This window comes from Lissotriton vulgaris, chromosome 12 (genome assembly GCF_964263255.1).
Source record: "Lissotriton vulgaris chromosome 12, aLisVul1.2, whole genome shotgun sequence".
In the NCBI taxonomy this organism is placed as follows: Eukaryota; Metazoa; Chordata; class Amphibia; order Caudata; family Salamandridae; genus Lissotriton; species Lissotriton vulgaris.
In genome coordinates, this window is record NC_141700.1 from 74,231,357 (window position 1) to 74,247,549 (window position 16,193).

A 16,193-nucleotide genomic window follows, 5' to 3' on the forward strand; every position below is an offset into this window, starting at 1 on the left:
CTGGTATCCCGAGCTACTCAGTATGTCAGTCGATTCCCCCGGTTTGTCTGCCTCTTCAGGAGAACCTTCTGTCGCAGCAGCAGGGGACGGTCCTCCACCCGAACCTGTCCAGTCTCCACCTCCATGCTTGGAGATTGAGCGGCGACAGTTGAGGCCATTTCACTTGCCTCCTGAAGTCTGTAACATCATTCTGGCAGCCAGGCGTCCCTCCACAAAGTCGGTATACGCCTGCAGGTGGAACAGATTTGTGGCATGGTGCACCGCAAAGGCTGTGGATCCTCTCTCTGCCCCTCTTTCTGAGGTTCTTCTCTTTCTTCTTTCTATTGCCCAGCAGGGCTCTGCTCTGGGCACTATCAAGGGCTACCTTTCTGCTCTTTCAGCCTTTTTGAGGCTGCCTGATCAACCTTCTTTGTTCAAGTCCCCTATTGTTAATCGATTCTTGAAAGGCATCACACATACGTTCCCTCCTGTTCCCTTTATGATGCCTCAGTGGGACTTGAACTTGGTTCTTACTCTTCTGATGTGCGCTCCCTTGGAGCCTCTTCACAACTGTCCTCTCCGCCTTCTTACTTTGAAGACTGCCTTCCTGGTAGCCATCACCTCTGCCAGGAGAGTGAGTGAGCTCCAGGCTCTATCCTGTAAACCTCCTTTCCTTTCGATCCATCCGTACAAGGTTGTGTTGCGGACAAGGCCCTCTTTCCTGCCCAAGGTAGTCACAGCCTTCCACATCGGGCAATCCATCACCTTGCCCACCTTCTTTCCGCCTCCGCATCCCTCGAGAGAGGCTCCACCATCTGGACCCAAAACGTTGGATCGCGCACGCCAGTTCCGGGTGGATGGACAACTCTTCGTTCGTTACGTGGGTGCTAAGAAGGGAAAGGTGGTGCACAAGCAGACCATCTCTCGGTGGATCATCTTGTGTATCCAGGCTTAATACTCCTTGGCTAAGAAGGACTCAGGGCTCATTCCACGCGAGCCACTGCGACTACAACTGCCTTGGGCCGAGGAGTGCCCTTGCAGGACATTTGCCAGGCAGCTACGTGGGCCTCGCTGCACACGTTTGCAAGACACTATTGCCTGGACAGCCAAGTCCGGAGGGAGGGCTTCTTTGGCCGTTCCGTCCTCCAGGACTTTCTGGTGTGATTATTGGTTCGCAGACCCACCACCTGGGTTGGTATTTCTGGGATATCTATTCTAAGGTAAGGAATCTATCACTAACGTGTCTCTTTCAGATGCACAAGTTACTACTTGTGTAACGATATATCTGTAAGAGACATTAGTTAGTGATATATTCCTATCCGACCCACCCATCCTCCCTGTTCTGCGAACCGATATCTAGGGTTAAGGTCATCCCCTTTCAGGGCCCTAGTTTCAAGGCACCAGTGTTGTTTTTTAGCATAGCTCTGCGTTTCTGGCGCGGAACAGCTGTGTCTAAGAACTGACGTCAGCACGCGGAGGCGGCATCTAAGTACTCCGACAACGTCATCACGGCGCCTACGACGGACGCGGAGCCGCAGACGACACCTACCGACGTGCAAGGGTACTGCTACGCAAAAAATTCCGGATCCAGTCTGACGCCTGGGGATATTCTAAGGTAAGGAATCTATCACTAACTAATGTCTCTTACAGATATATCGTTACACAAGTAGTAACTTGTGCTTCAGGCCTCTGCTTTAATAGTGAGGGACCTATTTTACTTTGCAGTTTTGTCATATATTGCAATAGAATTGGGATTTTCCTACTAATTGTAACATTAGGGCTACTTGGTCTGTAAAGATTAAATTAGAGTATCAGGCATTGTTCTATACTGGCGAAAAAATGCTTGACTAATTTTCAGGATATTAAAATGCATATAAATCATTTACATATTCAGTGTTTAAATTGCCAAACTTAGCCTTAACCCTCTTTAGTGGAGAAGAGATTGCATTGTCAGATATTTCCCTACTTCCTTTAAAGAGGACATTGTTCATGGTTGTTGAAAAGAAAAAAATCTGTCCTGTTAGATTGTAAAGTGCATTTTTTGGTTAAGAAAACAAAGTAGGCCTGTATGCGCACGCTACAGGGAAAACCAAATCATCTTACACTTGTACGGGTTGATCCAGTCCTGAATGTATGAAAATCAGCCATATGGGCTTTTACCCAAAATTATTTGATGTGATATAATATTCTCACTCCCTACGTAAAACTTCTGCTTTTGTAGTTGCATGAAAAAATTGCTACATTCATTTTGGAAGAATAAACTTCAGAGAGGGTCACAGTTTTTTCACCTTTCTTCTGCCCTTTAGTGCCTGTCTCGGGTTACAAATTGTGATATGGCAATATAGCATTAGAAGGATGATGCTTTAATAGCGAAATATTAAGGGTAATTGCAAAGGCTATTAATGTACAGACTTTTGGACCTTAAAATCTCCTGTAAGCATAGGTTATATATGTTAATAGGCCTCTGAAGGGGTGCGTTAACTTTGCAAGGAAGATAACGGGTGGGGGTGCTTTTCAGTGGCTAACACCCTTTAGCCACGCTTGTCGATTTTGTTCCTGGGTATTTGTGTCTGCCATCGGAAAGTCCTTTTTTGGTGTTTAGTGCCGACAAGAGTCATTGGAAAACCTCCAGAGGTCCTTGCCTACTGTTGAAACTAAGGCCGACATTCTGACCCAAGTCCTTCAGCCCTCCTCCCACACATTGGAGCCAGTGCTGCCATTCAATGAGGCTCTCCGAGAACGTATTCTGGCTGCTTAAACCAAACCACCCTTGACTCCTTAAATGCAAAAGTCAATCTCCAGATGGTATAGACCTGCCCCGGGTGATCCATTATTCGTGCCGGAACATCCCTTACCGGAAAGCCTAGTAATTCAGGCCTCTTCTTCCTTCAACTTAATGTCTGTAAATTTTCTTACCACACTGAACGGTGGGGAGTGTAAAAGGATTGAGGCTTGGACCAAAAAGATCTTTGCTGCCAGGAGCCTGGCTTTGAAGTCACTCAGTGCTTCATGTGCTCAAGGTTGGAATTTGCATGCCCTTGGGGACATGATGGGTGTACTGATACTAATCTTTGCCAGCTTCAGGCTCATTTCCAAGACCGGATCGTGGATGGCCAAGCTGCTGCAGGGCAGGTGATAGAGTGGATTTGGTTATCAGGACAATGAGGAACTCTCTCGCTGTCAGCAGACATGCCAGCCTGCAAATCTCTGATTTTTTCCTCTGAGTGAAAACCACCTTGATGGACTTTCCCTTTGAAGGTGCCGAACTGTTAAAGGTAAAGGCTGACTGCTTTAGAACGCTTCAAAGGGGGGTGTGCCATGCCTCAATATCTAGGTCTACATCCATGAAGGAAAGAATTCCAAGTGTTTCTGAAGTTTTGTGGCTTTGGTAGAGGCTTAAAGGGTAGAGGCCTTGGGACAACTAACTCAGTTGCTTCCACTTCATCCTTTCTTTCCCAGCCACTGCAGGAAAGGAGCTCTACTACTCCCTTGTTGGGCCTTTGAGACCAGTGGAGGGCGTGTCAATTTTTCCACAGGCCTGGAAGGCCATACTTCAGACCAGTGAGTTATACAGATTGTGGAAAACAGGTATGCCCTGCCCTTCCAATAGCCTCCTCCCCAGAGTTTCCCTTCATGTTTAGGCCTTTCACAGAAACACCTTTTCCCACTGCAGCACAAGTAGCAGCTTTGCTTTGCTGTGGAAAGTAGCTGTGGAGTTGGTGCCAGTGTACAAGATTGGACAAGGATGCTACTTACTGTACTTTCTTGTTCCGCATTCCGTCCATCATTTGCATGTCTTTTGTATTTGTAAACAAAGGCATACATATTTTCACCACCTTGGATTTTTGGACCCTTTAGTAGTCTCCCAAGGGTTGAGAGCCAACTAAACCTTGATGTGACCTTCACATCACTTCTTTGGACTTTGGCAACTTGCTGCCAAGCACATATTGGTGTGGGACTTCATCGTATTTTCTTGTGAGGGACGGTTCACTCTAGCTGTTTCTCTCATTTAAGTTTGGACAGGACTATTTTCTCACGCAGTGACTTTAACACATCACAAGTATGGCATTAGATTTAGGCAGCGAAAACCAAGCCGCTGAAGTCCAGAAATCTGTTCTGTGATGGTTGACCCAGGCACCAAGGGACACATATTGCTCCATCTCCAGGCAGGTCGTGCTCTACATTTGTTGGTGTTTGAGGTTGGGAAGGAGCCAGTGCATGAAAGCTTCCAAATGAATAAAGTTACCGCTTAACCAGCATCCACAGTTTTAACTGGCAAAGTCATGGGTTGGAGGGCTCTACGGCTACATGCATTTTATCTATAGCTTTTATGTTTAATTCCCTTGAATGGCTTGTGTGAGCTCGACTGATGGAGCGAAATGGAGACATTTCTGTTACTTGAGCAGGGTGCGGCCATAGGGCTGAGATCTGTAAGTCCTTTTTTGCCGTTTTTAGGTGTGTGCACTAAAATTAATCTTCATCTTCTCTAAGTAAACCGCATTTATACATGGGCGAGTACCTGCTGATTAAACAGCTCCTCCTTCTGAAGTCTTTCTACACCATGTTTAAAAACGAAAAATGTGAGCCTGTGTGTTGTGTCACACTGGTCAAATGTTCGATATCTTGAAGCATTGCTAATAGTTGCCATATGGTGGCCTATACAAACCTTTTTAACCCCTTCCATGCTCATGACGAGCTCAGTTCGTCATGAGGCACAGTTGAGCTGTGCTGATGACGAGCTGAGCTCGTCATGACACCAGCAAATTGGCAATTTTCAGCACAGGGGAAAAATAACCACAGCAGTGATGTGGTTAAAAAACCAAGCATTGGGATGGCCAATAGGTCTCTCCTTTGGACCTTCTAGTGTTTAGCCATGCAACAGTTGATGATGTTGCACCAAGGATATTGTACTGGATAACTAAAGACTTAAAAGGTCCCAAAGGCGAGACCTATTGGCTATGCCAATTCTTGTTTATGTAGCAGACTCCTCTGTCAAAGGGTCAGCATGTTTTGGCCGGGTTTTTGAGGGCCTGTCAGGAAAAAAACAAGGTAATGTGGAGACTCCTATTGCAGTGGATTAGATCCATGGTTGGTGGCCAGATATTGTTAAATCATGTTTGTATAGGTGCACGATATGGGAAACAATATGTAGGCACGTGTATATGGGGACAGATGTTGTATTAGTCTATGGACTATGTAGTGGTCGGCAAGCTGAATGTGTAGAACCGCTGGGCCAGGGAACCTGGTCACGATGGTCTTGCATAGTTGAGATGCTTTGTGTGTAAATAGATACACATGTAAAGCCAGGTATGTCATAACAGTCGTCCAGAAACATAGTCCATCTCAAATCTTTGAATCCTTGTTAAGAAGGTTTTTCAAGGCCAACCCTGAAATGTTGTCTCAACCCTCTGCAATAAATAAACAGGTCTCATGAGGACATAGGCCATCCGTCCGATAGATAACCTGAAGTCAAAGAAAAGTGGACTGTTGGATCATTTTTTGGTGACTACTAATCCCTTAGTAATATGTGAAGTGGTACTCGGTCTCCAGTGATAAATTAGTGAAATTGGTATAAATAGGAATATTGTCTGTGAAGACAACAATTTCGCATAACTCAGAACATTTGAATGTATTAATCCTATCACAGTGATATCTAGACTGCTTTCTAGTGCATCGCATGATAATACCTAGATGAGTACCTGCATCCCGAATTGCACAGTGGCTGCTACTGCGCTGGATCTGTTGACTATAATTACACCTCCAAGAGGGTGCATGGAACATATATATTAGTTAGCGATCACGCAAGTGTAATACTGGTCGATGTAGAGTCCACGTGTACAGTACAATTTTATACAATTAGAATAAGCGCCTTATTACATATCTAATATAATTTGAATTGTACTCACATAAGGATCAATAGGCAGTGACATCGAGTAGCCAATTAATCATCCCTGCTTCAAACATCTATTCTAAAACCGTGTGCCCCGAGATGCAAACAAGGTCATCCTTACCCCATGTCCCCATGCTAGGCGCCGTCTTCTGCTTCATAGGGCTGGTATGAATACAGCCCCACGGCTGATTTTGATTTTCAGTTCGGCACTGTGTGTTCCTCCTTTTTTTTTTTTTTTTTTTTTTTTTTTTTAATACCACCCTCTCTCCCCAAACTGCCTGTAACTACCCCGAAAGTACCCACCACTGAGCATCATTTAAGCACTTCTTCAGCTGAAGCAGCTCTTTGTCTGATTTTCGACCTATCTGCTTGGCAACGTGTTTTTCAGCTCTCCCATTAATAGCTCTAGGGAAAGCACACAGAGTGCAGCTTTCTATAAACTGTTAACATTGTCGCTGAAAAGATGAGGGAGGTACGATTTTAAATCTGTGTTACCGAGCGTGCAAATACAATGCTTCAGAAAGCCTTTTGAGGTAAAGAGAACCAGTTGTCTTGTGGTGTTTCGGCTTGACACTTACCAGGTGTTTGAAGGCTCCCAGGCCTCTGGCATGCTGCCACCCCCTCATCTGTGGTATGCCGCACTCCAGGACAACACATTTTCTGCCGTGACACAGCACCATAAGTAAGGTTTTATGGGGGGGCGGGGGGGAGCGGGGCATGGTGAGCGCTGAATAAGCAAAACAAGGTCCGAGCTCGAGGCATCCTCCACTAGCTCGAGATAAGAGGGCAATAAATCGACAGAGCGGACAGACGTGTCGCTGGCGCCTTCTACGTTTTGAAGCTCATGGTGGGGAGCGGCTTTAAGGCTCAGTCCATGTACAGTGTTTACCTTGCGGGAGCGAGCAGCGGCGCCATCTGTTTTCAAAGCCCGGGCGCCATAATTGCAAACAGATGGCGCCGCTGCTCGCTCCCGCAAGGTAAACACCTTACATGCACAAGCGCTCATTGGAAACAGTGCAGAATATGCACGAGTTTCCGCGAAGAGTGATTTCAAGAGGTTACTCCAAAGCGTGATTGAGCGCTGAGTAGGCAAGACCTAAAAAAGTTAGACCCCTTGTTGAACATTTGACCATGTTAGGCCTAATTCATTGGGCAAGGCATACATTGATCTGGCTTAATCTGATTTGTTGTGAGTAACAATGGACCAGGGAACAAATTAGTTGTTACAAGCATGGGGTTTCATTGTAAACCTCTGCCTAGGTCATGGTCAGTCTGGCTTTGCTTTGAAAGAGGTAAGGTAAGTGACTTTCTGTAGTAGGGGATCTCTGTGTATAGTCATAATCTTGTGAATAGTCCCGCCCATGTGCGGGGACCCCGGAGCAATCGAAAGTCTCTTAAGTTGTCTTCCTCTACAGTCCTGCATAGACACTTAAGAGAAAATCAAAGACAAATAATGCAGCCTAAAACTACAAGGCTACACTGGCCAGCACTTTGTCTGGAAGTGAAAAAGGATTGCCAAATGTCAAAATTTACACATTTTGTCAAGTTTCACACATAGAGAAACTCCCCTTCACAAAAATCCTTTGAAATGATAGAGAGGAAGGGTTGGACAGACAAGCCCCCATAGGCTGCCATTATGTGTCTGGAAAAGGGATACCATGCCTTTAAGGAACTCTCCAGAGACCCTCTGTGTCCCAGAATGCACAGCCTAAGTCCTTTTACATTCAGTTCCTTTTTCCGGCTCCTGCTAGCTGGACCCTGGAGCATTGAGCTCTACCTTTTTGGGTATTACTTAAATTTTAGGCACTTTTCCAGTTTTTTTTAGTGTTTCACTAGACGTCTGGGGTCTTCCTCTTCCAGTTGCTGTGCTTTTTAGCCAGTTTTGCCACCTCTTTTTGACGAAAATGCCAGCTTTATTCGACAAGTGCCCTGAGTGTGGTAGGAAGAAGGCAAAGTCTGACCCCCACAGAGTATGTATACCCTGCCTCCCCTCCACCCATGTCCCTGACTCCTGTGAAATCTGTCACTCTTTGTACAGGAGGACCCTGCGTGACCGGGAGAAGATTCGTCTCCAAGGTCTGGAGCAGAGGAGACACCAAGAACCAGGTGGGACTTCTGGGCATGGAGGGACTCTGTAATCGTCCTCTGCCTGTGCATCGGCCTCTGGGGGACTCTCCGGTCAAGAAAAGACACTGGTCCCGGTCGACGTCGATGACTTCGACGTTGGCGTCGAGAGGTATGACCACCATATGCTCCCCGTCGACCCAGGGCTCTGGGTCGAAGCGGCGTCGCCGTTCGACGTCGAGACCTTGGACGAGGTTGACATCGAGGACTTCACCGGCGTCGACTCACCATCGACGTCGTGATGTATCCCGAAGGCGCTCGCCGTCGAGGCGACACCACCATTCGGTGTCAACATCGACGCGATGGTCGACGTCCAGGAGAAGACATTCGACGTCAAGGAGTTCGTCGACATCTGGAAGATCGACGGCGAGAACAGGGAAGTCGAAGAGGTCGGCGTCGAGGAGATAAAAATCGATATTGAGGAGGCAGTCAAGGCCCAGGACGGCGTCCAGTGCCAGGGTGGTTAGTCTCATCTTCATCGGCGAGTTCCTGGTCGCGCCGGCCCTCGTCCGCAAAGAGGTCTGCCTCCAGAGCATCCTCATCAAGGCCTGCTCGTAAGAAGAGGAGAGTGCTTAGGTCACCAGAATCTGATTATTCACGGACCTATTTGCCCTCTAGGCCCAAGACTCCTACGCCTCCTACTCTTCCGCCACTGCCTCCTAGGAAGCCTCATCGCCTCCTCCTCCACAGTCTCCCCGGCCTCCACAACCACAACCTGGGGTTTCGGCTCAGACTCCTCCCCTTCCGCCTCCTTCAAGGCCAGCGGTTCCTGCGAGACCCAGGAGGTCTAGTTCAAGGTCCAGAGGGAGGTATCGCTCTCGCAGTGAGCGTTGCTCCTCGACAAGTTCCCCTCATCGCCATCGGAGGGAAAGGTCACGGTCCCGTCACACCGACTCTTCCAGTGACCGGAGGTATTCTCCCACGTTACCGGACTCGACTCCTACGAGAGTGTCGCCTGTGGACGACATTATGACATTCCAGGATGTGCTGCTGGGGGCAGCGAAGTTAGGGATCACTTTGACGGTACCCACTCCTTCTACCTCTGTGATCTTTGAGACTTTGCACAAAAGACATCTCTCTCGTCCTTTGTTGCCAGGACTGGAGAAACCGGCCATGGAGCGGTTTCTGATGCCGGCCTCGGTGAAGTCGGCGCCATCTCGACTACAAAAGAAGTACAGGCCCCCGGATTCTGATCCGGTGTTCTTGAGGTCAGATCCTGTCCCGGATTCTGTAATCGTGACAGCGGCCAAGAAGCAGCATTCGACTGCCCCTTCGTCTACGGTCCCTCCGGACAAGGAGAGCCGTCAGATGGACTCAGCTGGACGGAAAGTCTGCAGTACGGCTGCCACCTCGATGAAAGCGGCGAGTGCCTCAGCGCACTTGGGTCGCTATGACCGATCCTTGTGGGTGTCCCTGCAACAGTTTATTGTGCTCCTCCCGAGGGATAGGGGAAAAGACTTCCAGGAGATATTGAACGAAGGCATGATGGTCTCAAATCAAGTCATCAGCTCGGCAGCAGACGCCTCTCTCCTGGTTGCTCATAGGTACTGCCACGGCATCAACTTGAGACGTCATTGCTGATTACGCCTTACCTCTCTTAAGCCAGAGGCGCAACAGAGGGTCGCAAATTTGCCATTCTCTGGATCGACCCTCTTCGGGACGCATGCGGATGAGGAAATGGCCCGCATGAAGGCGGAAGTAGAGACGCTGAAGGCTGTTGGTTTGGAAAAACCAAAGGAACAACAGAAGTCCTTCCGTCCTTTCCAGAGGTGGTACGGTTTCTAGAGGCGAGGGCAAGGTCGTCAAGCTGGCCAGCAGCAGCAATACCAGCGGCAGCCCTTCCAGAAGCGTCCGAACGGCAAAGGCAGCCAGCAGTCCTCCTCGGCGAACAAGGGCCAGCCGGGTCTAAGCCCTGAGGAGTTACTTCCCCCGCGTCAGTTACCCGCTCTGGTGGGGGGGGGAAGCATACAAAATTACTTGGCAGAGTGGAGAAAAATTACCCAGGACAAGTGGGTGCTGAATATTGTTTGCAATGGATACAGTCTTCGTTTTGTCAGCCCTCTTCCAGCAATTCCACCGGTTCGCTCGCAGTACCAGCTCCGCGAGCTTCAAGTGGAGGCCGATACCCTGTTAAGAAAAAGGGTGATAGAATCTGTCCCTCCACCTCAAAGGGGAAAGGGTCTATACTCAAGGTTCTTTCTGGTACGCAAGGACAAAAACCAGTTCAGGCCCATTCTGGATTTGCGACAAGCAAACAAATGGATTCGCAGGGAGAAGTTTCGCATGCTGTCTTTGCACCAGATTTATCCACAGCTGCAAAGAGGAGACTGGCTTTGCGCAATAGATCTGAAGGATGCGTACTTCCATGTGCCCATTGCACGGAAACACTGGAAGTTCCTGCGCCTTCTAGTCTGCACCAATCACTATCAGTACACCGTACTACCGTTTGGACTGAAGTCTGCACCCAGGACTTTTTCAAAATGCATGGCAGTGGTGGCAGCGCACCTGAGGAAGCACAAGGTGTTTGTCTACCTGTACCTGGACGACTGGTTGATCAAAGCCTCCACCTTCCAGGAAGCGCAATTGCACTTTAACAGGACGGCCGTTCTGTTGAACCAGCTGGGGTTGCACATAAACATGTCCAAGTCTGTTCCGACTCCTGTTCAGTGCCTACAGTACTTGGGAGCCTCCATCGATACTCTCTCAGTAAGCGTGTCTCCTTCGGAAGAGCGACGCGTATCGATCCTTCGGAAGGCTCAGGCTCTCATGTCCGTTGCATCTACGACAGTGAGGACGGTGTCATCTCTCCTGGGGTCGATGGCCTCTTGCATCTTCCTCACTCCGCATGCACGCCTCCACATAAGGCCGCTGCAGGAATGTCTAGAGGATCAGTGGGACCAGAAACGAGGGCGCTGGGACGACAGGATCCGACTATCTCTACACGCTCAACAGTCCCTGAGATGGTGGTGCTCAGCAGAGAATCTCCTCAAGGGGGTTCCATTCCACAAGGACATTCCCCTTCAGACTATCGTGACGGATGCTTCTCTCCACGGCTGGGGAGCGCATTCGGACCATTTACAGATCCGAGAAACGTGGTCCCCGGCGGAATCCACGCATCACATCAATTTTCTGGAACTCAGAGCTGTTCACTTGGCACTGAAGGCCTTTCATCCATCCTTCCAGACCAACTCCTTGCTTGTACAGACGGACAATATGACCACAATGTATTACCTCAACAAGCAGGGGGGCTCCAGATCACGCACACTGTCACAAGAAGCGCAGGCGATCTGGCACTGGCTTCTAGCCAGAGGACTGATGATAACGGCTACCCATCTGCCAGGTGTGCAGAATGCTCAGGCGGATGCACTCAGCAGGCTGGTCCAAGAAAATCACGAGTGAGTCCTAAAAGACTAGGTGCTAGGAAACCTCTTCAACAGATGGGCACTCCAGAAACAGATCTGTTTGCCACCGCCGAAAACAGAAAATGTCGAGACTTCGCCTCCAGGTTCTACCAACCGGGGTCTCTGGGGAAAGCGCTATGGATCAGCTGGTCGAACAGCTTTCTGTACGCTTTTCCACCCATTCCCCTGATTCCGGCAATACTCATCAAGCTGTCTCAGTCCAGAGCACGAATGATCCTCATTGCTCCGGAGTGGCCTCAACAGTGGTGGTTCACAGATCTCTTCAACCCCACCTGCGGCTGCCGTGTCGGCCAGACCTTCTCACAAAGTTTTGGGGCAGATAGTGCACCCCAACCTCTCACCGTTGAGTTTGGCGGCATGGCTCCTGAGATAGTTCAATATGGACACCTGAATTTACTTGATAATTGCATGGAGATACTCAAGGAGGCGAAGCGACCTTCCACAAGGACTTCCTATGCCTACAAGACCTGGTTTTTCAGGGAGACCTAGCCGTAACTTCGCCTTTCCTTTCTGTCCTGCACAGCCTGTACCATCACTAGCGCCTTGACGCCCACGGGCAAGGTTGCGCTGTATAAATTCTCCTTCAATTCAATTCAATTCAAATGGAAAAGGTTCTGCATCTGATGCAAGTCCAAGAACTATGATCCTACCACCTGCAAGGAAGATGTCATCCTTCCATACCTCTTGCTTTTGGCTCAATCTGGCCTTAATTTTCATTCTATTAAGGTTCAGCTTGCAGCATTAAATGCGTATAGGAAATGCCCTTCACAAACCTCCTTCTTCCAGATTCCTGTGATTTAAAGATTTTTTTAGAGGGATTGAAGAAAGTGTTTCCCCCTGTTCGGCGTCCTTCGCCTTCATGGGAGCTGAATGTGGTGCTGTCCCGCTTGATGAAGGAACCTTTTGAACCTATTCATAAGGCTTCTCTACAGCATCTGTCCTGGAAGGCGGCCTTCCTGGTGGCTATTACATCGGCCCGCAGGGTGTGTGAAATCCAGGTCTTGTGTTGCCAAGAACCTTACACTGAATTTCATGCTTCTAAGGTAATGATGCGAACTAACCCGAATTTCCTTCCTAAAGTGATTTCTGATTTCCATGTCAATCCAACGATAACCTTACGTACGTTTTTTCAACATCCTTCCACCCCAGTGGAGCGGCCTCTTCATTCCCTGGATGTCAGAAGAGTGTTGAAATTCTATTTGGATAAAACCAAAGACATTCGTAGGTCAGACCAATTGTTTGTCAATTACGGATCGGTCAGGACTGGTCTTGCCACTTCCAAACAGTCCATCTCTCGGCGGATTGTGTCCTGTATCCAGGTATGTTACCATAAGGCTAACAAAACCTTAGGGGGTAGGCCTAAGGCTCATTCCACCAGGGGCAAAGCGGCTACAACGGCTTTGCTACGTAATGTTCCCATTGCAGATATCTGTAGGGCTGCCACTTGGTAGTCGGTCCATAACTTTGCTAAACACTACTCTCTGGACTCTGACGACAGGACAGATGCTCAGGTTGGGCAGGCTTCGTTGAGAAATCTGTTTGCACAGTAGGGGTGTTGACTGTTTCCTGTTGGGATGGGCTTGCCATTCTATTCACAAGATAGACTATACACCGAGATCCCCTACCACAGAAGTAGTTTCTTACCTGTAACTCCAGTTCTGTAGTCGGGGTATCTCTGTTATAGTCATAAGCGCCCGCCCTCCTCACCGGTGAAAAATGATAATTGTACTGTATGCAACAGGCCTGGCTTTATACACCTTCAAAAAGAACTGAAAGTAAAAGGACTTTGGCTGTGCATCCTGGGATACCAAGGGTCTCTGGAGAGTTCCTTAAAGGCATGGTATCCCTTTTCCACACTCATAATGGCAGCCTATGGGGCTTGTCTGTCCAACCCTTCCTCTCTATCATTTCAAAGGATTTTTGTGAAGGGGAGTTTATCTGTGTGAAACCTGACAAAATGTGTAAATTTTGACATTATTTGGCTATCCTTTTTCACTTCCAGACGAAGTGCTGGCCAATGTAGCCTTGTAGTTTTAGGCTGCATTAATTGTCCTTGATTTTCTCTTAAGTGTCTACACAGGACTGTAGAGGAAGATAACTTAAGAGACTATTTTGATTGCTCCAGGGTCCCCGCACATGGGCGGGACTATTCACAAGATTATGACTATAACAGAGATACCCCTACTACAGAACTGGAGTTACAGGTAAGAAACAACTCCTTTTTTTCATGTTTGCCATTCCTTCTTCCCGCTATCGTGCTGCATAGTTTGCCTGGGCCTGTTGCCACCATAATCACGCTTTGGATTTTTTTTCTTGCTCATTGTCTGAAAAAATGCTCATCTTTTGAAGCTACAATTTTCTTTTCCCGTTTGCAGGTTCTTTTAACCCTGTGGTGCCTTGTACCTCTTATCAGCATTTCGGAAATGGCAATGGCTCTGTCTCTTGCAGCACCGCTCACAGCTCAGTCCCGGCTCAGGCTGCTGTTGTCTCTTCATGTTCCTCTTCTTTTCAGCTTCCTTCTGCTAGCACTGCAGTATCCAGCGCTACCAGAACCTTCAGTCGAGCAACGTCGCATGCGGTGTGCCCCACCACTTCATCCACTAACGTTTGTTCACTCCCGCCTCCATTGCTCAACACTGTTGATCGTGTGCTTCTGCAAAGCTTGCTTTCTTCACCCATTAACAATGCCTTTTTGCCTCCTTCCACATCCTCCTCTGCTTCTCTCCAACCTGCTACTTCCTCCTGTTCTGTAAAGTTTACTTCCCTGCAGCAGAAGACTTCCCTCCCATCCTCTACAGTCAATCACCAGCCAGTGACCCACCTAACACTGGCTCAATCCAGGCCTCCAACAGCGCAGGCCAAATCTGCCAGCACATCTTCTATGTGGGTCACGTTAGGCATGCCAGCTCCTTACGCTTCGCATGTTTCCAGGGTGAAGCCGTGACAAAGAACTTTCTTAGATTACCCTTTGGTATTGTGTAAGTAAGGTAAGACCTTTCAAAAGTAGTGTCTTTGTGTGCAAATGATTGGGTTTGTTTTTTTGTTTTGTTATGTTTTTCAAGTAGAGTAAATACTAGGAAAGACCCAAATTTAGGATTAAGAAAGTAATAAGGAGTACAGAAGGATTAAGCGCAAATTGCGGAGGTTCAGAGGAATATTCTATCACAGCGAATGCAGTGCTTTGATTTGTCGCAAAATGAGCCACTGAGTGCAGATTTACTTTAGGGTGTCACTCTAAGTGCTTTGTCGGTCACCGGGCAGGGGATGTGTTACGGAGGTGACAGTCTTCATTTATTCTATAGTTTCAGCCAAGTGGACTGGGAGCCTGGATAGATCTAATTCTCCTTGAAATACTTACTTGAAAATGTCAGTTGTTTTAGTTGCTGCAAAATCTGGGACTGTTTACTTTTTTAAATGGTGATGTTCATTTGTGTGTGCATAACTAAATGTTCTGTTACTACTGCCAATTGCAAACTTATCGCTGCAGGAACAGAAAGTCTTAGTAGTGTTCAGTTAAATTATCCGTCCAGTACGATAGGAGTTTATTTAATTACAGGGAGTTGTAACCACATAGTCCCAAAATAAGCTTCCTGGGAATGTTGCCAGTGAGAACTGTAAATATTCTCTGCAGCATTTCCTGAGTTTTTGTAACCGTATTTTCTCCTGTCAAGCAATGGCACGGAGCTTGCATATTTTTTTTACAAATAAGAGTGCTTGTTTTGCGAAATTCCTTTGAAGAATTATTTCTCTCCCAGCTATGGGACCTCTCTTTGATTCCAACATTGTGCTTCAAAGTTCAAAGTAGAGACAAGTGTCTAGTGATTATAGTGATTTCCAAGTGTTCCAACTGAATCAGTTTTTATGGACATTTTGGGCCTGACATTTCTACTTCAAAGGAAGATTCCTGATCCCGGGATGGAGCAAATGCTGGAATATCCAGGCACCCACTGTTATGATCTACAATGAGTTACTATTTTGCATGCAAGGTCAGTTTTCTACCACCACCACCGGAACAGTTTTGTGATGGGTGGGCCTCAGGCTGGCACATCCTTAGGGGCAAGCAAGAAGAGGTTTGCCACCAACCTCCAAAAATATTTATACTCCTCTCTACAAAGGCACTTACTATGATCTGCAGAGCTTTCCCTGTGTAATTCCATGAGATGAATGAAGAGGTTTATGCACCCTCTTCTACATTAAGGGAAGCTAGTGTGTAGGCATGGCTTCTTCCCTATAGCCCTTTGTTATGCGATGCCAAGGGGGAGCCTCTCTGGTGACATTTCTGCCCCTCTATTCCAGCAAAAGCATTGCACTATACTACCTGTGTAAACATATTTGCATGAGCAGACATGCCCCTGTGCTGGCCAGTTCAATTACTGCCAGTGACCAAGGAAGCCATATTAAGAACATGTGCTGGATAAAGAATTCCCCAGCTACATGATGGCTTCATTGAAACCAAAGAGGTTTGGTGTTAAACACCCTTTATTACTCAACCCACACCTATATGAGTGATGGATTTATTAATACATGCACCCAGAGTGCCCCCTGAAAACCTACCAACTACTAGTCTGCCGGTTGACTGGTTCTGGCCATCCTGCCACCACAGACTAGTTTCTGACCCCCAGGGGTGATAGTCCACACTCCCAGGCGGTAAACCACCAAAGCCTGCTCTGGCAGAGGGTGTTTTCACCCCCTCCAGCAGGACAACCCGTAAATTAGCATTATAAGGCAGGGAGCTGTAAGGAGCCCACTGCCTTTTGGTATGAAAATCTGGCTTCCTT

General features: G+C 47.7%; 1 protein-coding gene across 2 annotated transcripts in view; it reads left to right on the top strand.

The window, feature by feature from the left end:
* DOT1L (DOT1 like histone lysine methyltransferase) overlaps positions 1-16,193 on the top strand; it is a 293,403-nt gene that overhangs the window by 269,236 nt on the left and 7,974 nt on the right. The window contains exon 28 of one of the 2 annotated variants that reach the window (XM_086947181.1): positions 13,791-14,402. The exons of the other annotated variant lie outside the window; for it this stretch is intronic. Within the exon in view, the coding sequence (XP_086803307.1) occupies positions 13,791-14,359 (569 nt within the window). The 3' untranslated portion in view covers positions 14,360-14,402. The remainder of the gene's footprint in view (positions 1-13,790; positions 14,403-16,193) is intronic. 2 annotated transcript variants of the gene reach the window in all.